Source organism: Rhinolophus ferrumequinum, chromosome 28 (genome assembly GCF_004115265.2).
Source record: "Rhinolophus ferrumequinum isolate MPI-CBG mRhiFer1 chromosome 28, mRhiFer1_v1.p, whole genome shotgun sequence".
NCBI classification, from domain to species: Eukaryota; Metazoa; Chordata; class Mammalia; order Chiroptera; family Rhinolophidae; genus Rhinolophus; species Rhinolophus ferrumequinum.
The window spans coordinates 14,253,437-14,274,531 of record NC_046311.1 but is presented as its reverse complement, the minus strand read 5'-3'; the positions used below and the strand labels follow the sequence as shown (position 1 = coordinate 14,274,531).

General features: G+C 43.9%; 1 protein-coding gene across 2 annotated transcripts in view; it reads left to right on the top strand.

Annotated features, from left to right (window-relative positions):
* OTUD7A (OTU deubiquitinase 7A) overlaps positions 1-21,095 on the top strand; it is a 205,797-nt gene that overhangs the window by 104,501 nt on the left and 80,201 nt on the right. Inside the window, exons 3-4 of one of the 2 annotated variants that reach the window (XM_033100273.1) lie at positions 5,060-5,149; positions 6,669-6,823. In XM_033100273.1, coding sequence (XP_032956164.1) covers positions 6,673-6,823 — 151 coding nt within the window. In that variant the 5' untranslated portion in view covers positions 5,060-5,149; positions 6,669-6,672. The remainder of the gene's footprint in view (positions 1-5,059; positions 5,150-6,668; positions 6,824-21,095) is intronic. The other variant, XM_033100272.1, reaches the window with a different exon arrangement.

The following is a 21,095-nucleotide window of genomic DNA, read 5'->3' as shown; positions in this document are numbered from 1 at the left end:
AGCAAACATGGGTGAATTCCCCTATAGTTTGGCAATAGGAAAAGTTTTTCAAATTAAGACTCAAAGTCCAGAAGCATTAAAGGAAAAGACAGAAAACTGTATATAAACTATTTAAATAGACTTCGTTTTTTAGAGCAGTTTTAATTGCGCAGCAAAACTGGGCAGAAAGTACAGACAGTTCCCATATACCTCCTGCCCCCACATACGCACAGCCCCCCCCCACTAACAGCATGCCACACCAGAGCAATAGTTTTGTTAAAATCAGTGACCCTACATCGACACCCAAAATCCATACTTTACATTAGGGCTCACGCTTGGTGTTGTACCTCTGTTGCTTGGCAACCTGGGGACTTACCCAGGTGAAATCTGAAACTGGCCCCGTAAGGGGAGGTCAGGGAGAGACCGAAGAAAGAGGCAGAGCCTCCAGATTGGCAGGTAGCAAGTTTAACAAGCAAGGGAGTGAAACGTGTTTTGGGTGGCTGCAAGACGAGTAGATGTCCACACCTGCCCACCAGAATCTTAAAACTTTATACAGGAGCCTTAACTGGGCTCCGTCACGTATTCAGTCCAGACGGCCTCAGCAACACCTTACTTCCCAAGACCCATGTCTCAGGTCAGCTGGCACTCACATCCTCTCAGTGACCTCCTCCAGTGGCATCCGATGGGCTTTGACTTGTCTAACGACATGTGTCCCTCGTTGTAGCACCATACAGAGTAGTTTCACTGCCCTGCGCGTCCTCTGTGCTCTGCATATTCATCCCTCCCCCAATATAAATCTTTTTAAATAGCAAGGAAAACGACACCAAAAGCAAAGGAAAAAGACGAAATTAAAACTAGGGGAAATATATTCAGTGTGTGTCACAGAAAGATTGTTATCCCTGATATATAATGAGCTACTGATGATAGACAAAATAAAGACCAAAAATCATGTAAAGGGGGGAAGGCCTAGAAAATTGGACAGCATATAGATAATGAAATAAAACTGGTTCTTCACCTTAATAGAAGACACTCAATTTCATTCTTCATAAGAGAGTGAATGCAAATTAAAACCATAGTGAAATGCTGTTTCTCACCTATGAGATTGCCAAAAATCCAAAAGTTTGACAAGATACTTTGTAGGTCAGATTATGGCATAAACAGTCATTTTTCTACGTTGCCAATGACAGTGAAAACTGGTCCATCATGGAAGGAGAACGATTTGGCAGGGTCTGGCACTACTGTGTTGCCATTACCTTTTGATCCAGTCTCACTTCTAGGAATCGATCTAAAAGATATGCTGAAAATATATTATATAAAAAGAATTTACACCAGAAATCTTTTTCATTCCTTTCTGGAGCCACAGAGCAAAGATCCGTCCCCTATTGGTGAATGTTTGTGTCACTTGCAGTCTTTTATTTTCCCAGATGACAAAGTGAATGCCGAAGGAACATCTTGTGATGTATTGTTGTAAAGGAAGAAAAACAAGAAGGGGGAGAGCATCTATAGTTCAGTTTATCCAAGCAGAGGGTGCAACAGGAATTTCTTAAATCCACTTAAAGTAAAAAAGTATAAATCATGTAACTAAACACAAAATTTTAGGGCAAGGAAGGGAATAGAGAATCGGAGACAGAATAGAACCAGACTTCTTTGAGTATACTTTGTTTTTAAGATGGGACTGCAGAACTTTATAGATATTTTACAAAATTATAAGATAAAATTCACTTTAAAACGGAGTCTGTATAATAACAATAAAGTGAAGCAAGTGCACGTAAATGTGTATCCAGTTGGTGACAGAGCCACACAGAGAGCTGTTCTAAGTGACTTTTTTTATAAAGCAGAGTAATTTGCTTGTTCATTCATAGTGGGGTGTACCTAAGGCCAAAGAAAATAAATACTGTAAATAAACAACCTTGAACTGTTTACAGTAATCATTCTGCTGTTGTTAGTGTTTTATTAGTATTCTGAGACTCTTGTGTGTATATTATGGGAAAAATTGAAAGAGTAATTGTGAACTATTCTATCATTCCTGATGTTCTAAGAACTGGGATTAGGAGTGGAATGAAGAAGTTTATAAATAAGATGGATGAGATTAGATAAAACTCTGAAGTCCTCAATTTGAATTGGAAATACTAGAATGAACTCAAGATGTATTTTGTCTTAAAACATACAGATTTCTTAGCTCTGTTCAGTAAAACGTCCCATAAAGCATGACTAATTCAGTAGCAGTTGGTACATGAAGCACCCAGATTATGGTCTTGAAAAACTATTCTCACTAAAAAGACTCGGGGTTCTTAGAGAAATGGCCAGTTCCAGGTCTGGAGCAGAAAATGTGCAAGATGAACCTGAAATACCTTTTCCTTCCTGATGGCAAGGAAATGATGGGTGACACCAGGATCAAAGCTGCAGGCAGAAGCTCACATGAAGAGGCTCTGACCGGCCGAAGTTGGGACAATTTGATCATCGATAAGGAAAATAACTGCATCTTTATTGAATGGATCAAAATGCACCAAATATGTTTAAATCCGTGAGTACAAAAGGATACTTTAAAAAGGAAGAAAATTGATTGAGTGCCGTTGGAGGAAGCTGGTGAACCAATTCATCCAGTAAATAATGAGTTGGAAAAGGATAAATAAAGCATTTAGCTTGCTGTTTCTATTGAAGTCTGCCACTGGATAACCAAATAGTAGATTGGGGGAAGTTTCCCTTTAAATAATTATTTCAGCTAAAGAGTGAAGAAGTGATCAAAAAATTAGACTGTCACCATGTGTGACCTTGAATGAATTGCGGGTTCTGGGCGGTGATGATCGATGGCTGCCACCTCCACAAGCAAGACAGTCAAACATTCCGACAGGAGAAGACAGCACGGCCTACGGTGTGGTTTTGCCCACCGTTGAACCCGAATTTGGTCAAACCTTCATATCCAAGTCCCAATTTGTAGGAAATTCAGAGGACGGAGGAGTATGGTACGTGACACCGTGGGAGTAATCAGTAAACGCCAGACGGTAGGAAACTCGGCAAGAAAAATGGTCAGGTCTTTTCAACACACTGAAAGTAAAAAAAAGATGGAGGCAAAACCTATAAATGAAAAAGACATATCAACCAGTGACAATGCCTGGCCGGCGAGGGTGGCCCTAGGGTCCCTGTGGAGAGTTCACTGGCTGGTTCAGTGACAGTCACCGTCTACTGAGCTCGTGCTGTGGGCCAGCATGTTTCTTGCGCCAGCTCCTTAAGTCTTCAGCCTAACTGCGAGGTCCTACTGTTCTTCTCGTTCCACCATGAGGAAACTGAGGCACAGAAAGGTGAACAGCATGCCTGAGACCCCACAGCAGTAGCGATGGAGCCACTCTGTCACCAAGAGACTGATTGCAGTGCCCAGCCCCTGTCCCCACACTGCACTGCCTGTCCTGAAGCGCAGTCATGGTGAGAACAGCTGGACACGCCACTGTCCCCAGGGCAGGAGGTGAGCCCCTCAGAGAAGTGCTGGCCAAGGGCCAGGACTGCCGAGCTGGGACACGGCCAGCCTGAGCCTCACACCCTGGAACCAGGCTGCGTGGGTGCTTCTGCCCATGAAAGGCAGGTGGGGGCCCAGCAGGGCCCTTCAGAGGGGTTGCACGGGTGAGGACTGCCAAGGTGGCCGGGAGCCCATGTCCCTGATGGCACCGTTCCTGCCGTGTCATCACGGTGCATGAATGTGAGGTTTGGTGGCAGTGGTGGGATCAGGTTTAAGGGAGAAGTCTCCAAAGGAATATGCACAGTAACTTCTTGCCATGCAAATATTTATACGTGAATGTGGTGAAAAATTGACTGTAAGCCCACCCTTTCACCTCTGTCTGCCTGGACGACATGGTACAGAGGAGGAGGTTTGGGCATAGATGTGCCCTCTAACACCAATGAAAGCTTGTCATGGTCACAGCATGGTGCCCTGGTCTAAGTACAAGGATGGTTTAGGCTGAGTTACCATGGCCAAAAGGTGGAGGCAGCCCAAGTGTCCAGCTACGGATGATGGATAAACAAAGGAAGGGGCTCTATAGGTACAAAGGGATATTGTTCAGCCTTGTTGTGGACTCATGCTTGTGACCCCCAGAATCCACATGTTGATGCCCTAACTGCTGATGGGATGGTAACAGGAGGCGGGGCCTCCGGGAGCTTATTAGGGTTACGTGAGGTCACGAGGGTGGGGGCCCCGTGATGGGATTCGTGCCCTTATGAGAGGAAGAAGAGACAGGAGGTCATGGTGTCAGTGAGATGAGGACAGAGCAAAAAGTCAGCAGTCTACAAAGCCGGCAGTGGGCCCTCAGCAGACACGGGACCTGTCCGCACCTTCATCTCGGCCTTCCAGACTCCAGAACTGTGAGAAATCAATGAATAGTGTTTAAGCTCGCAGAGCAGCCTGAGCTAAGACAAGTCTGAGAAAGAAAAGCAGTTCTGACACGCTGCAGCACGGATGAACCTTGAAGACATTATCACTAAAGAAGCCAGTCACAAAAGGACACATAGTATATGCTTTGCTTTTATGAGGCTCCTAGGGTGTCAAATTCAGAAACAGAAAGTGGAAGCGTGGGTGCCAGGGCCTGGTGGGGCGGGCGGTGGTGGGGAGTTAGTGTTTCGTGGGTACAGAGTCTCAGTTTGGAAGGAAAAAGTTCTAGACAGGGAGGGTGGTGATAACAGCACAACAGTGTGAATGCGCTTCATGCCACTAAATCAGACTCTTTAAAAAGGTTAAAAGGGTAAATTTCATGTTATGTATGTATTATTACAATGAAAAAAACAGCTGAGAGTAAATGTCCTGATGTGGTGTTTAACAGTAAGATTTAGACCAGCTTTGCACTGTGAAAGGGATACTCGCTGAAATGTAAGTGATCGCCGCAATGAGGAAAGTGGAGAGCCCCCTACCCCCCACACACACCTGTGCAGAAGTCCCCCGGGTGTCGGAGCTGATGGCCGGCTGGCAGGCGGGTGCCTGTGGGGCCCAGGCAGGCAGCCGTGCTCCAGACGCAGCCTCGTGGGACAAGCAGCGAAGCCTTCAGCCTGTCTGAGGGGGAGGCTGGTAACGTGCTCTTATTCTCTATTCGTCCCCCAGGTGGAAGTGACGGAAGAAGCGACCGTCCGGCCGAGGCCCAGTGCGTCGGGAGGAAGAAGGCAGTCTCTTAACTGGTGCCACACACATCAGGTCCAGTAACTGTCTTGTTTTCTAGCCACACCACCAAAGCTTTCACGCAGGGAGGGGCCACGTGGAGGGTGGTGTGTGGAGAGTGAGCACCTCTCGGTCACAGAACCCCCTGCCCAATCCCAGGCCCCCCGGTCGGCACCTTCCATGAGTTCATTTCCCCCAGTCTTACAAATGCACAGATGGGCTCCGAGAGGTTACACTACATGTCACAGTGCGTCAGTGACAGAATCGGAGGAAGTGGCAGCAGTGGTCACAGAGCCTGGCCCACAGGCCCGAGTGTCCAAGGAGCTGTGTGAAAAGCAGGAACAGAGGACACACACCATGGGATCATACTTCCGCCTGGAGCATGTATTATTAAATTAATTCCACGCTTACTTTATACCAGTATGAAAGTCCATCATCTATGCTGGGCTCAGCACACTTTCTGTAAAGGTCCAGACAGGAAGTATTTTGGGTTTTGGGGGCCTTCCGGTCTCCATTCTAAGTGCTCCACTCAGCCGTGTGCAAAAGCAACTAGAGACGATATGTAAATGAATGGGCGTGTCCAGTACAACTTCATGCACAAAAGTAGCTGGTGGGCCACCCTGGGCCCACAGGCCATACTTTGCTGACCCGTTGTCTTTGCAAACACAGGGACGTATTTGCACTTTTCCAGCCATGACTGAGTTCCCACCAGTGGCCCAGCGCTGGCTCACTCGTGCGTCACCCTCATATGCCATGTGCTGGTTGCTTTTCCCCAGCAGTTGGCAGGCACAGCCTGTGGTCAAACTAATGCCTGTTGTATCTTCCCAAATGGGATTATTGTGCCGAGGAAATCGGACTTGTTTTGTGAATGCTGTTGGGTTGTTGGCCTGTGACCATGACAGTTCTTGGACAGAGGGCAGACGGTGTAGAACTCACCTGCAGCACGTTTGGTATTTCATGGGGTCTTTCCTACGAGCCAGGTGAGGGCTGAGAGCCGTGGGGGCAGGTTTGCTCACTGATAAAAGCATAATTGGGATGGCATGTGTGACACAATCACACTGGAAGTGTCACACAGCTGTACAGCTTAGAAGAGAGTTAGAAATCTAGTAAGTCCTCATTCATCTCTCTCTTTGATTTTTCTGTTGTTGACTCCAATAAATTCTATCTTCTAATATCTCTGTAATTATTTATTTCTTTTTTTTTCGGTTCCAGTTGGCATTCAATATTATTTTATATTAGTGTCAGGTGTACAGCATAGTGGTGAGACGTTTATATAATCTAAGCAGTGATCCCCCCGACTCGTCTATGTAGGGTGCCAGGTGGGTGTTTGGTTTTTAAAAAGCAATCTATCGTCTTTTCAGTCCCTTGTCGTCGGAATTGGCAGAATGGGAGGTTGGAAGACTGGACTTGGCCATGGCCCCTTCTCTCCTGTGGCCCGTACAGAAGGCTGCTATCTGAGTTTGACTTTTCTTATTGGATGTCCATGGGGTCTCTGCATGTGTCCACGGGCACTCGGCCGCGTACCTCACCTGTGCTTCCGTCTTCCTTCCTGCAGGTGGATGGTTTCTAGCCTGCTTCCCAACCCCACCTCGGCGGAGTGCTGGGCAGCCCTTCTACATGATCATATGACTCTTGATATGGACGCAGTCCTGTCAGACTTTGTTCGGTCCACGGGGGCAGAACCTGGTCTGGCCAGAGACCTGCTGGAAGGTAAGCCGCCTCCTCGTCCTCACCCCTCCCTCTCGGTATAACTACCTGCTAACCCGGGGACAGAAGCTAAGATGTCCGTTACCTGACAATCGTGATGCTGTACTCTTAAAAATGTAAAGGAAGTTGTTGGTGATGAAATTAGTTTTGTTACCCTAGACTTTATTTGGGGTATGGAGTACATCACTCAACTCTGCTTTGCATGAAAGCTTATGGGTAATGAGTCAAAATGTATGAGTAATTACTTTTTTTTAAGAAAATATATTCACTAGAGCAGACATTCTAGAACAGCCCAGAAAACACTTTTATTGGAGACCTGAGCTTCTTTTCTTCATCTTAGCTGAGACAAAAATACCTTAGGCCAAAGTTTTTGCTGAAGAAATGACCTAGTAGCCAGTAAAATGGGTGATAATAATTCACAAGCAAAAAGACAATATTCTTCCTCAACCTTTTAGAGTCGAGGCCATTCGCTACGAGAAAAATGTGTAGTCCATATGCAGAATGTTTTCAGATATTTATTCAGCTATAATCATAATGAACTAACACTGAAAGTTTCATTTCTGTCCCAGTCTCTAAAATGGACTCACTTTGTGTATTTTTGAATATTTGTGTATGTGGTGGGATAAAAAGAAGAGGTGGGAAGAGCCAGTTATAACTTATCAGGACAATCAAATGTGTGAAAAGAGAGGATTTTCAAATCATTACTCTCTGCTTCTAATGTATAAACTGCTATTTGTGTGCTTAGTTACTACTCAGTCAAGTATTATAAGTCACCAGGATTCCTGTATTCACGTAGGAAAAATATGAATTGTGGTACATATGGATGAATGATGGTGATAACTATTCGGTCCTTTTGAAAATTAATGACCACCTATTGGAGGATTCTGAGAAAATGGAGGTGGTAATCGTGTAATTGTAAATTTCTGTGAACCTCCCAGAATTTCGACCAAACTCAGGATTTAGAAGCAAATATGCGTAGAGCGGGTTCGTGATGTGTGAGAATCTGGTTCTCACTTCCTGACAATCACATTACGGGATGTCTCCCCGATGGTTCCCACCGTGTTTCTCCATCTAAGTGAGCGAGTGGTCATGTGGACGAGAGACTTAGAATGAGCTTGGCACCGAGGCCTGGGGTCAAAGCCAGACGCGGCCTCTTACTGGCTGTGTCACATAGAGCAAATTATTTTACTTCCCTGAAGCTCACTTTTTTCTATCTATGGAGCCTAATGTACCTTCCAGGGCGTTAAAAAAAAATAAAACTCAACCAAGTAAATCTGAAGATCTAGTTGTCTTTATTAAGCAACTGATGACTCGGGCAGTGTCTCATCTAGCAACGAGAAGGGGCTGCGAGGGGTTGTACAAAATGGGAGGTTTTAATAAGAAGGAAGTCGGGGCAAGGGAGCTAAGGACAAAAGGAAAGAGGATTAATTTGGGGGTGGGACACCTTTTCTTCTGGGGAAGAGGGAGTAGGGCTTTCATCAGCAGGTTGCCTCATTTCTACGAGGGATGGAGAGGGATTGTGACATTATCCTTCTGGGGCTTGACCAGAAAATTCCAGACTGGTTGGTTATGGTTCTGGAAGTGGCCGAAACTACATTTCTGTCAGGTATTAAACCTCAGTTTGGCATCATGGGTCTTAGCACGAGGGATGCCATTTGGGGCCCATGGTTTTCTCTTCGACAAGGGTGGTTATAAGCATTTGTTGTGATCTAAGACGCTGGGTGGAGTGACCAGCATGCAGCAGAGGCTCCAGAAATAATCGAAGAAGGTCAAGTTTGCTGCTAGGCCTCTGTCACGGGCTCTAACATTACTGTTAAGGTCAGATAGCCTTCCACAGGAAGCAAGAGTGGTCTGCTCTTTTTCCCTTCCTTTTTCAAATTGAAATATCAAAACATTAACGTTTTTGCGTGTACAGTTCTACGAATGCTGACACAATGTATAGATGTGTTACGATCACTGTCAGAACACAGAACCATCTCATCGTCCAAACACTCCCTCCTCCCTCTTTCATCACCTTACCCGCTCCAGCCCCGGAACCCCCGCTGTTTCCTGTCACTTTAGTTTTGTCTCTTTCAAGAATGTAAATGGAGTCATAGGGAACCCAATTTTTTGAAACTGGCTTCTTTTCACTCAGGATAATTGCTTCGACATCCATCCAAGTCGTGTGTGCCAGTAGATCGTTCCTTTTTTTTAAATAAAGATTTTTTAATTGGTCCAAATGTTATGACTTTTTTTTTTTAATTGGGGAAGGGGAACAGGACTTTATTGGGGAACAGTGTGTATTTCCAGGATTTTTTTCCAAGTCAAGTTGTTGTCCTTTGAATCTTAGTTGTGGAGGGTGCAGCTCAGCTCCAGGTCCAGTTGCTGTTGCTAGTTGCAGGGGGCACAGCCCACCATCCCTTGTGGGAGTCGAACCAGCAACCTTGTGGTTGAGAGCCCGTGCTCCAACCAACTGAGCCATCCGGGAGCTCAGTGGCAGCTCAGCTCAAGGTGCCGTGTTCAATCTTAGTTGTAGGGGGCACTGCCCACCATCCCTTGTGGGACTTGAGGAATTGAACTGGCAACCTTGTGGTTGAGAGCCCACTGGCCCATGTGGGAATCGAACCGGCAGCCTTCGGAGTTAGGAGCACGGAGCTCTAACCACCTGAGCCACCGGGCAGGCCCAGTTCGTTCCTTTTAATTGCTGAGTATTATCCATTCTAGAGAGGGACCACAGGCGTTTATCCACTCACCTATTTGCGCGTGTTCAGTTGTTTCCAAGTTTGGGCATTTATGGACTAGAGGTGCTATAATCATTTGAGAACGGGGGTTTTGCACACATAGTTTTCATTTTTCCCGGGTAAACACATAGGGATGGAATCGTTGGCTCTTACGGTAAGTGTTTAACTGTATAAGAAGCTGCCAAACTGTTTTCCAGGGCAGCGATGCCACGTTGCATTTCCACCGGCGACATACGAGAGCTCCACTTGCTCCACGTCCTCACCAGCAATTGCTGTTTCTCGTGTGTTTTTGTTTTTGTGTGTTTGTTTAGCCCTTCCAGTAGGTGCAAAATGGTATTTCTTCATCATTTTAGTTTTCATTTTCCTAATGACTAATGATGTTGACTTTTTCTCATATTATTATTTTCCATCTGTATATTCTCTTTGGTGAAATGTTCATTCAAGTCTTTTGCCTATTTCTATATTCAGTTATTTGATTTCTTATGGTGGAATTTTGAGAGTTCTTGATATATTCTGAGTATAAATCCTTTGTCGTATATGCAATTTGCACTTATTTTCTCCCAGTCTGTGCTTCACTTTCCATTCTCTTAACAGCTTTTGCAGAGGAAAATCTTTTGATTTTACTAAAGGACAATTGATCATTTTTTCTTTGGGTCAGCCTTTGGGTGACATGTCTAAGAATCTTTGTATAATCTATGTGGTCTCTTAAAAGTTTTATACTTTTATGTTTTACGTTTACATCTCTGACTCACTTTATGTTGATTTTTGTATAGCATGAAAGATTTAGACGAAGGTTCATCTTTATACATATAAGTGTCGAATTGTTCCAGCACCATTGGCTGAAAACATTATCCTTCCTCCATTGAGTGGTCTTTGCACATTTGTCAAAAACCAACCGAGCATCTCTGGGAGTCTGTTTCTTGATGCTGGTTCTGTTGCATTGATCAATATATGCCCATAGCTTGGCCAATACTACACCATTTTTTAAAAAATTTTTTATTAAATGTATTGGGTGACATTGGTTAGTAAAATTGTATAGGTTTCAAGTGTACATTTCTGTAAAGAATCGTCTATATATTGCATTATGTGCTCACCACCCAGAGTCAGTTCTCCTTCCATCACCATATATTTGACCCCATTTACCCTCTTCTACCGCCCCATACCCTCCCGCTCTGATAACCACCATACTGTTGTCTGTGTCCATGAATTTTTGTTTGTTGTTTGTCTTGTTTGTTTGTCGCTTTCAATTTTACATCCCACATCTTCATTATTACATCTTTGTAGTGAGTTTTAAAATCAGTTAGCAAGATTCTTCCATTCTTCTTCTTTTTTAAAAGTGTTTCAGGGCCGGCCCGGTGGCTCAGGTGGTTAGAGCTCCAAGCTCCTAACTCCGAAGGCTGCTGGTTCGATTCCCACATGGGCCAGTGGGCTCTCAACCACACGTTGCCAGTTCGATTCCTCGAGTCCCGCAAGGGATGGTGGGCTGCGCCCCCTGCAACTAAAATTTTACACGGCACCTTGAGCGGAGCTGCCGCTGAGCTCCCGGATGGCTCAGTTGGTTGGAGCACATCCTCTCAACCACAAGGTTGCCGGTTTGACTCCCACAAGAAATGATGGGCTGTGCCCCTTGCAACTAACAACAGCAAACTGGACCTGGAGCTGAGCTGCACCCTCCACAACTAAGACTGAAAGGACAACAACTTGACTTGGAAAACAGGCCTGGAAGTGCACACTGTTCCCCAATAAAGTCCTGTTCCCCTTCCCCAATAAAAAAAAAAAGTGTTTCAACTATTCTATTTTCTTTGCCTTTTCATATAAACTTGAGGACCAGCATACTTCTACCTATAAAATTTGCTGTTGGGAATTTTGGTTGGAATGTTGTTAAATCTATAAATAAATCCTAATTATGTTTAGTCTTCCAATCCATGAAGTCAGAATTGCCATACTTCCCATTTATTTAGGCCTTTTTTTAGTTCTTTTATAAACATTTTATACTTTTTAGCATATAGACCCTGTACGTGGTTTGTTAGATTTGTACCTATGGGACTTTTTTTGAGCTATTGTATTTTTAAATTTTCTGTTTCTAATTGTTTATTGCTAGTATAGAGAAACATAACTGATCTTTGTGTGTTGCCCTTGTGCCTGCCATCTTGCTAAACTCATTTACTTGTACGGTGCGTGTGTACTTGTTTACCCTCGTGTGTACAGGTGTGCACGTGAGTGTGTGTGTGTGTGTGTGTGTGTGTGTGTATTCCTTGGGATTTTCTACATAGACAATCATGTTGTCTCTGAATATGGAGAGTTTTGTTTCTCCCCTTCCAATATGTGTGCCTTTTATTTTTCTTGACTTATTGCAGTAGCCAGGGCTTCCAGTGAAAAATTGAACAGGAGTGGTGAAAGACGACATTCTTTCCTTGTTCACAATCTTAGGGGGAAGGCATTCAGTTTTTCCCCATTATGTAGAATGTTAGCTGTAGGTTTTTGTGGGTGCTCTTTATAAGGTAGAGGATATTTCTTTTTTTTTTGTGGTTCTTTTTCTTTTTTTAATTTTATTTTTTAAATTTATTGGGGTGACAATTGTTAGTAAAATTACATAGATTTCAGGTGTGCAATTCTGTTAGAGGATATTTCTTCGTATTCCTGGTTTGCCGAGAGTTTCGTCATGAATACATGTTAAGTTTTTTTTATGTATTTTCTAAGTTAATCGATACAATCAAGCTTTTTTTCTTCTTTAAACTGCTCATATAGTAGATTACATTGATTGCTTTCTAATAATAAACCAGCCTCAGCCACTATGTATTTACAGATTTTTCTGCTCCACATTTTTGTTCCCTCATTCTGGGACTCAGATGACAAGAGTTCCAGAATTTGTTATTGTCCTACAGGTCCCTACAGTTCTATTCATTTTCTTTTTCAATCATTTTTCTGTCTGTTGTTCAGATTAGATCATTTATATTGATCAATTTATAAATGTCCTGACTCTCCTTCCTCTGTCATCTGTCATCTGTATTCTGTTATTGAACCCATCCAGGGAAGGGTGTTTTTTTTTGGGGGGGTGGGGTGAATTGTTTTTCATTTCTGACATTTCCACTTGACTCTTCTTTATATTTTCTATTTCTTTGCTGAGATTTTCTATATTATTCAAGAGTGTTCTCTCTTATATAATTATAATATTTATAATAATGCTTTAAAGTCTTTGTCAGATGATTCCAACATCAATTTTATCCCAGCATTGCTACTGAGATTTCTCTGGGGTTTTTGTTGTTGTTGTTGTTGTTGTTGTTTTGTTTCTTATGTATGCTAAGTCAATTTGGATTCTATCCTAGACATTTTGAATATGTTGTTTTGAGACTGGTAGTTGTTTAACTCTGATGGCAGATATTGTTATTTTTGTTTTAGAAGATAGTTGCCCAATAGGGTTCAGACCACAATTTCCAAGTTCCCCAAGACTCCTGTGGATGGTGGTTCCAAGATCATGTCTTTGAGAAATGCTATTTGGATCTGGCTTGCGTGTGTATCACCAGTGGCCAGTCTGGGACCTGGGCAGTAGTCTGTCCCACATTTCACTGCCCAGAGTCTCTGTTTAGGGTCACATCCATACATGTGCCACTCAGGGGTAAGCCCAATAGTTCATAAACAACCATAAGGTGTTGCTTTCCCAAACTCTGGCTTCCCTGTAATCTCCCCAGTAGTTCTGGGTCCCCAGGACACTCTGCTTTGTCAGTCCTCCAGCAAGCACCCTGCGGCTTTGTTTACTTGCACCAGACTCTTGCATCTGATTGGACCATGCCCACCTCAGAGCTGAGCAGTCAGAAGCCAGAGAGAAAAAAGCAATGGGATTCACCTCTGGGGAGCACAGCTCCTGTGGTTGGAGAGGAAGTTTCCCTGGCCTCCCAGTTTTAATTTCCTGCCATCCTGCTTTGCTGCCACAGAATTACTTGAGGTTTGGAGCACTAGAGAACTGCAAAAATATTTTTAAAGAAAAATAGATAATGAGGTGTTTCTAGACTCTGAACATTAGAGACCCCTTTCCTGCTTCTTGAGGCTGGGCTAGTGGGCTTCTCCAGGAACCAGTGCCCACCTCTGGGTTTGGGCTACGCTGAAGTCAGTTTCATCTAGTCTTAGAAGAAAAAAAGTGATAGACCCACCACCAGCTCATTGTCCTCTTCCCCAATCTGCCTGCTCTCAGTTACTTTGCTGAGTCCCCAGGAGCTGCTCCATGCTTTCTGTCCAGGTGTCACAGCTGCTTCCAGTAGGAGAGACGGGGTGAGTGTCCTTATACCACGTTACCCAGGACTGGGACCTGTCCTCTGTTTTGACAAGTGGGAAAACTAGGGTGACATATGTATCGTGGGTCCTTTAAGTTGTCAGAGTTACATGGGTCAAGATTTTTCTAAAAGCCAGAGTTTCAAAGAATGAAATATTTTCGATGTGATCTTTCTAAGGGTGAAAAATTGCAATGATGGCAGAAGCCCGGTGACAGGTACATGGGCCCCTCTCTGTACTGTGGTTTAACCTTTTTGTAAGTGTTCTTAATGAAATGATTTATTTCAAAATAAAAAGTGAAGCACATATGTATAACCTGGGAATCACAGCACAGGGAGGCCGATGGGAAGAAAGAGGAGCCTGGCTTGAGAAAGACCCTGCCAGAAAGAGATAGGACAGGGAGAGCAGGACAAAGAGCGACAAAGATAGAGAAAGTGAACAGTGACCTGCCTCCACTAAGCAGGTGTGTCCTTACCTGGCCTCCCACTTCCTTCACGTCTGCCCTTGGCATGTTGGCAAAGTAATCCTGAAATAAGGTGAGGTCGGGTGACTCCGTTTCCCTACCTGTCCCCTACAGAATCAATTCCTCCTGTGGCACTCAGGTCCCTTCGGCATCTGGTCCTGTTTCATCGTTTCCGCCTCTCCTCCCACTGCATTCCATCACCGCCCTTTCCCCAGACACACCATCCATCTCTGGGCTCTGCTGAAGCCCCTTTCTCGTGCACACACACTCTGTCTCCTTCTTGAAACCCTGCTCCAATTCCAACTTGCATCCTGAGCTCCACAGCAGGGACCACCCCGGTTTCGCTCGCTGCGTGCCCCCCACGTCTGCCATATGCCTGTCCCTCAGTGGAATGATTTGGCTGCTGGGGACAGAGCAAGGATCCTCGTCGTCATGGAGACAGACAATAAACAGCCTAAATAAGTTACATCATAGTTTAGTTGTTAGTGCAAAAATTATATCAAGGGGAGGAGATAGGGGATGCAGGTGGGGGTGCGATTTTAAATTAGGAGAAAGTGTCACTAATTAAAAGATTTGAGGCATGAGACAGTGAACCATGTGGGTATCTGGGGAAGGAAGTTTCTAGAAAGAGTTGGAATTAATTGGTCATTCCTTGCCATCCCGCAAAGTTTTGTAGACTTCTATTGTAACATATATTTGATCATTTCTTGTTTTATAATTAATCACATACTTATTTTCCTCTTAAATTAGAGGTTCTTAAAAGCAAAGACAGTGACATTGGCAATAGTGGTTAGCGTTTATGGTGCATTGTTATATGGCAGACACTAAATGTGATGTCTCATTTAATCCATACAATGAATTAGAAAAGTGTTAGATTGCCCATGTTATAGGCAAGGAAACTGAGGCCAAGAAAATTCCCTGAAGTCACACAGCCAGAATGTAGCAGACCCAGCATTTGAACCCAACTGTGTCACCAAATGCCAGGTTCTTTCTGCAAAGCCAGGTCACCTACCTTTTATCTTCATACTCACTGTCCTTGTAGAGCGTAAGTACCAGCACGTGGCATGCTGTATCCACCCGAGAGAACATTAATCAATCATCAAAGGACTGCTTATTAACCCATTTTATGACGTGGCTAATTAACTTTTCAAATGAAACACTGCTTCAATAGACCACAAACACTATTCCAAAAATAGAAGGAATGGCTACCATTCAGGAGCCAGACACTGGTCACTTTACATATATTAGTTTGTTAAAAGATTTTTGAGTGGAAAGCCACGCACAAGTGTCAGTTCCCTACGTAAAGAAGAAGCGGCTCTCGTGCTTTTACAGTAACGGGGAATGTTAGGCCCCATGCTCTCCTGACATCTTCTTTCAGTGGACGCATGCCTCACTTTTGTTGCTACCCAGGGAAGAAGTCCTGAATAAAGCAGTCGGGTCGCGTTTAGGAAGAACATTGACTGGAAATTAATATCTCACGTGTCCCTGGAACAGTCTTGCCCAGGCTCTGCGGAATTTGCAAAATCAAGAAAAATGGTAGCGACTAAGTGAACTTGTATTCTTCCCCACCCCCCACAAAAAAAATATTTGCCTGTGTGTAGTAGTCCACATGGTTTAATATGCATATTTGTTTATCATTTGAGGTGATAATCTGAGAACTAAAGGACTTAGGGCTGTGCATGGGGAAATGTACCCCTCTTTCCCAATCCTGGGCCCCTGGGGTTTGAAGTATATATGGTTTGGAAATTTGCAGACGGTGTGGTTTCTCGGTCCAGCTCACACAGAGAGGCCACTGCCTGTCACTTGCCAGTCACATTGACAGGTAATCCCATTAGCATTTCCATTTGGCCTTTGAAAGCTTTCCCACAATTTGGGGACAGCAGCTGCTGATTTCGATAATTGCAATAATGCCCCAGAGAGAACACCCAAGAAATGGGGGAAGGGATGGCGACAACGAAGGCAAGAATGTGTTTAGAAAAACTCCCACCTCAGCCCCAAGGCTGGTCACGGGACCCGCCGCAGCAAACCCACTTGGTTGCCTGTGGGCGAGATGAAACCGGAAGCGGTGAGCAGAAGTCAGGGGAGCCAAAGGGCCTGTGCCTGGAGAATGCTCACTCTTTTCATTAAAATGAGAAATGAAAATGTCCCAAGTCCAGACATAGCAGGTGTACGTAACCAGAGCGTTCTTTCTCTGGGATACAGCGAGATCTGAAGCCGCAGTCTTGAGCACGTGCCCGGTTTACCAGAAGGTTCACTGCCCCAGCCTTTCCTAGTCTGCACGATTAGAGAGCTCGGTGACAAGTCCCACATCCTTGAGTGGGAACAAAAAAGTGTCCTGGTGATTGAGTCCTAAGCAGAAGTTACAGGAGAAGAAGGTCTGATGGTCTCCGGCCAGTGTTGGAATTATCTTGTCAGTGGCTTTAGAAACACTGAAATAAACCCCTTGGCTGCTGTCCTTACTGTCCTATTCCCACTGGGGACAACCCTGCCAGGAGACTAGACATATTTGAAATAAAATGACAAAAACGGAAAACAAAACTCCCATCTAGAATCAGACTTCCAAGATGCCCTCTGTCCGGGCCCCATCCGGAGGACACATTGTCTCTTTAGAAAGCTGAGTATTTAAATGCTCTGGAAAACAATTCTGGGACCCAGGAGGACGTTTCCTCTGGCGCGCCAATCAATGTGGTGGCTTTTACTGCCCTCATTTCCTTTCCATTAGGGAAGACTGTAACCCCAGTACCATTGTCACTGGCCTACTTTATTGGCTTTACTCAGAGGACTGTCCCATCTTGGCTGCTTGAAATTAAATGCTTCCTTTCTGGAAAGCCAGCCACATCCATCACAGACTCCTTCCCGATGGGTGTCTCCACATGGGAACCCCGTGCCCCCCGACCTTTTTGGTTCTTCCACTTGCTCCCCTGACATGTGCATGCGTCCAGACCCCCAGTCCAGGGCAATCAGTGACAGCTTAAAACAACAATCACATGTTTTTCTCACAACATTTCTGAGGGTGGAGAGTCCAGGAGTGGCTTAGCTGGATGGTTCTGGCTCAGAGTCTTTCTTGAAGTTGCAGTCACATTGGGGCTGCCATCATCTGAAGCTCAACTGGGGCGGAAGGAGCTGCTTCCAGTCTCGCGCACCTGCGAGCTGGCAGGCCTCCGTTCTTCACTGGTGATTGGCAGGAGACCTCAGCTTCTCACGACAGGTCTGAGTCGCCTCATAATCCTCATAAGATGTCAGGTCACTTCCCCCAGAGTGAGTGATGGTTGGGGGGGTGGGTGAGAGAAAGGGGTAAGTCTTGCTAGGGTTATGTTATTTTAAGTCTTTTCATAGAAACACCTTTTGGTTTTACTAATTCTTTTCATTGTTGTTTATTTTATTAAGTTCTGATTTTATCTTTATAAAATCTTGACATATTTTTGTTATCGAGCTATTATCTCACTAGTTGTTTTCTGTTTCTCTTATCTGTTCTTTGTTTCTCTTTTTCCTTCCATCTGTTATCTTTTGGTTAAATTTGCTAATTTTTGAACTTTCATACTTAGATCTGGGGTTGGCAAACTTTCTGAAAAGGACACATAGTGTGTACATTTGGCTTTGCAATCTGTACTCGTATGTGGTCTCTGTCACATACTCTTTTATAACCATTTAAAAATGTAAAAGCTGGTCTTAGCTCACGCACTGGACAGAAACAGGGGGCTGGAATCGGCCTGCAGACCAGTAATTTGCCAGCCCCCTACTTAGATTATTGAGGTTCAGTTCAGCCTCTTTTTTTCCAGTGTTTACAGTGAAGGCCATCCATTTCTGTGAAATTCACAGCATGTGAGGGTTTTCTAATTACCTTCTTGTTACTGATGCCGTCGAACCCTACAAGACAAGACCAGCACGAGCCCTGACGGATTCCGCTGCTAAAGAGGGAGTGAGCCAGTTGGGATTCGTTTATTATCCACACAAACAGCGAAAGGAGGAGTAGCCAGAGGTGCCAGCTCCCGGGTCCTCATCCCACACACCCAAAAGGGCGGCACCGAGACACAGAGGCCACGTCTGCGGCGTGAGCTGTGGGATATCCATGGCCAAGGAGCCAGTCCTAAGATGCTTTTAAATCAACACTGATCATTGTTGTCCGCTTGTTCTATCAGTTCCTGCAAGCACTTTGTTAACATCTCCAACTATGATTATGGACTTGTATATTTCTCTTTTCTTTTCTGTTAGCTTTTGCTTTATATGCTTTGAGGTTCAGTACCTTTAGTCTCTTCATATCTTCCTATTAACGGATCCCTTTATCATTATAAACATTTTTTCTATCTTAAATATTACAGTTTTATTTTCCTTAAAGTCTATGTATCTGATGTATTTCTACATTAGTTTTCTTTTGGTTAGTGTTTACACAATGTGTTTTTCTATCTTTTTACTTCAACCCTTTCTGACACTTTGTATTTACAGTGTAGCTCTTCTAAGCAATATGTAATTAGAGTTTTTTAATCCAGTCAGATAATCTGTCTTTAATGGGGAGCATTTAGTCTACCTACACTGGATGTGATAACTGATATATTTGGTTATAGATCTAACATCTCTCTGTTTGGGGTTTGTCCTGTTTGTTCCTTGTTCCCCTTTACATCTTTCTTGCCTTATTTTGTATAAATTAAAATTTGTATTATTTCATTTTCCCTCTATAGTTTCTTAGCTATCCATTCCTTTACTGTTTATAGTAGTTACCAAAAGGATCGCAACATGAATCCTTGACAGTAGCAGTTCCCTTAAATTAGGACTTCACCCACACTTCAGATGAATTCTGCACAGGGTGTGTAATTCCATCACTGCCAGCGAGCGAGGGTTCGCTGCCCGACATGCATAGAAGCCAATACGATGACAATGGTTTTTGCAAAAGGAAAAGGCTTTTATTTGCAAGTCAACTGGTGAGGAGACAGGAGGCAGGGCTCAAATCTGTCTCCCCATCCAGGGCTCAGGCGGGATTTTAAGGGGTTTCAGCACCAGATCTTCCTGGACAGCGGACTGTTTGCTTCTGGGGTTCACGTTCTGGTCGTGTCCTGGTCCTTTGGTTCCGTGGGGGGAGAAGTTAAGTGTTCACAGGTGTGACTCAAAAGTGGTGTATCCAAGGTTTAAACATTGTTTCTGGGTCTTGTTAGAAGCAGGATAGGTCCAGTTTGAGCTGGTTCTGCAGTTACATTACTGTCTCATTTAATGCATTTTTTCAGTAAAGGAAATTTCTCAAAACCATGAGTGCAGATTCTTTACCATTGTTTACAGTTTACTAGTCACATTAGAAAATTCAGTTAATTTTGTTAGCCCTGACGATTTATTTTATTTTTTCCTTTTTTTATTAGTTTCAGGTGTGCAAAACAATATACTAGTTAGACATTTATACCCCTCACACCGTGATAACCCCTACCCCAATCTCCTACCCCTCTGACATCGTATGTAGCTGTTACAATTCCACTGACTCTATTCCCTACGCTGTACTCCACATCCTGTGACTATATATATATTAAATTATAGTTGACATTGAGTATTATTCAGCTTCAGCTTCAGGTGTAGAGCTTAGTGATCAGGCCATGGGTCTTATTAGGGAGACCACTGTCCATGAAGTGGTCTCTCTAACAAGACAAGCACCCATCTGACCCCCTACAAAATCTTGACAACATTATTGATTATATTCCCCAAACTGTCTTTCGTATCCCTGTGACTATACTGTGATTACTAATTTGTACTTTCTAATCCCTTTACCTTGTCCCTCATCCTCACCCCGCTCCCATCTGGCAAGCATCAGATTTTTCTCTGTGTCTCTGAGACTATTTCTGTTTAGTTTGCTCATTTATTCTGTTCTTTAGATTCCTCATGTAAGTGAGATCATATGGTATTTGCCTTTCTCCATCTGACTTATTTCATTTAGCATAATGTTCTCTAGGTCCATCCATGTCATTGCAAATGGTAAGATTTCATTCTTCTTCATGGCTGAGTAATAAATACTCTGTTGTATAAATGTACCACATTTCCTTTATCCAGTCATCTACCGATGGGCATTTCGATTGTTTCCATGTCTTGGCTATTATGAATAGCGCTGCAATAACACAGGGGTGCATATATTTTTTCAAATTAGTGTTTTGGGTTTTTCTGGACAGAAACCAAAGAATGGAATTGCTGGATCATAAAGTAGTTCCATTTTCAATTTTTTGAGATACCTCCATACTGTTTTCCATAGTGGCTGCACCAGTTTACAATCCCACCGACAGTGCACAAGGGTTCCTTTTTCTCCACATCCTCGCCAGCACTTGCTGTTTGTTGATTTATTGATGATAGCCATTCTGACAGGTGTGAGGTGGTATCTCATTATGGTTTTTATTTGCATTTCTCTGATGGTTAGTGACACTGAACATTTTTTCATATGTTCATCTGTATGTCCTCTTTAGAGAAATGTCTCTTCATGTCCTCTGTCCATTTTTTTAATTGGGTTGTTTTTCTGACCAATTTATTTTAAATGGCTCCATATACCACCAGTGCTAAGAACTGACTTCCAGTGTTGACAGGAATTTCTTATTTTTCCAGCTCTCTCCCTTTATGTGTGTCCATGTGGGTGGGTGTCTATGACGGTTCCTCGAAAAGCCTGTCCCAGCTCTGCACCCTTTTGTCTCTACCTCCCTGAGGCTAGAGTCAACTTGCCCGGGCTTTGCAAGTGAATATTGTAAAATACTCCAGCCAAGTTTCACAACAGCCCTGTGATGTAGCAAGAGGTGTGTGGGGGTCAGGGTGGGTTGATCTGCATTTACTCTGGGCAGAACGTCACGGGCAGGGAGCAGCTGTGACTGGA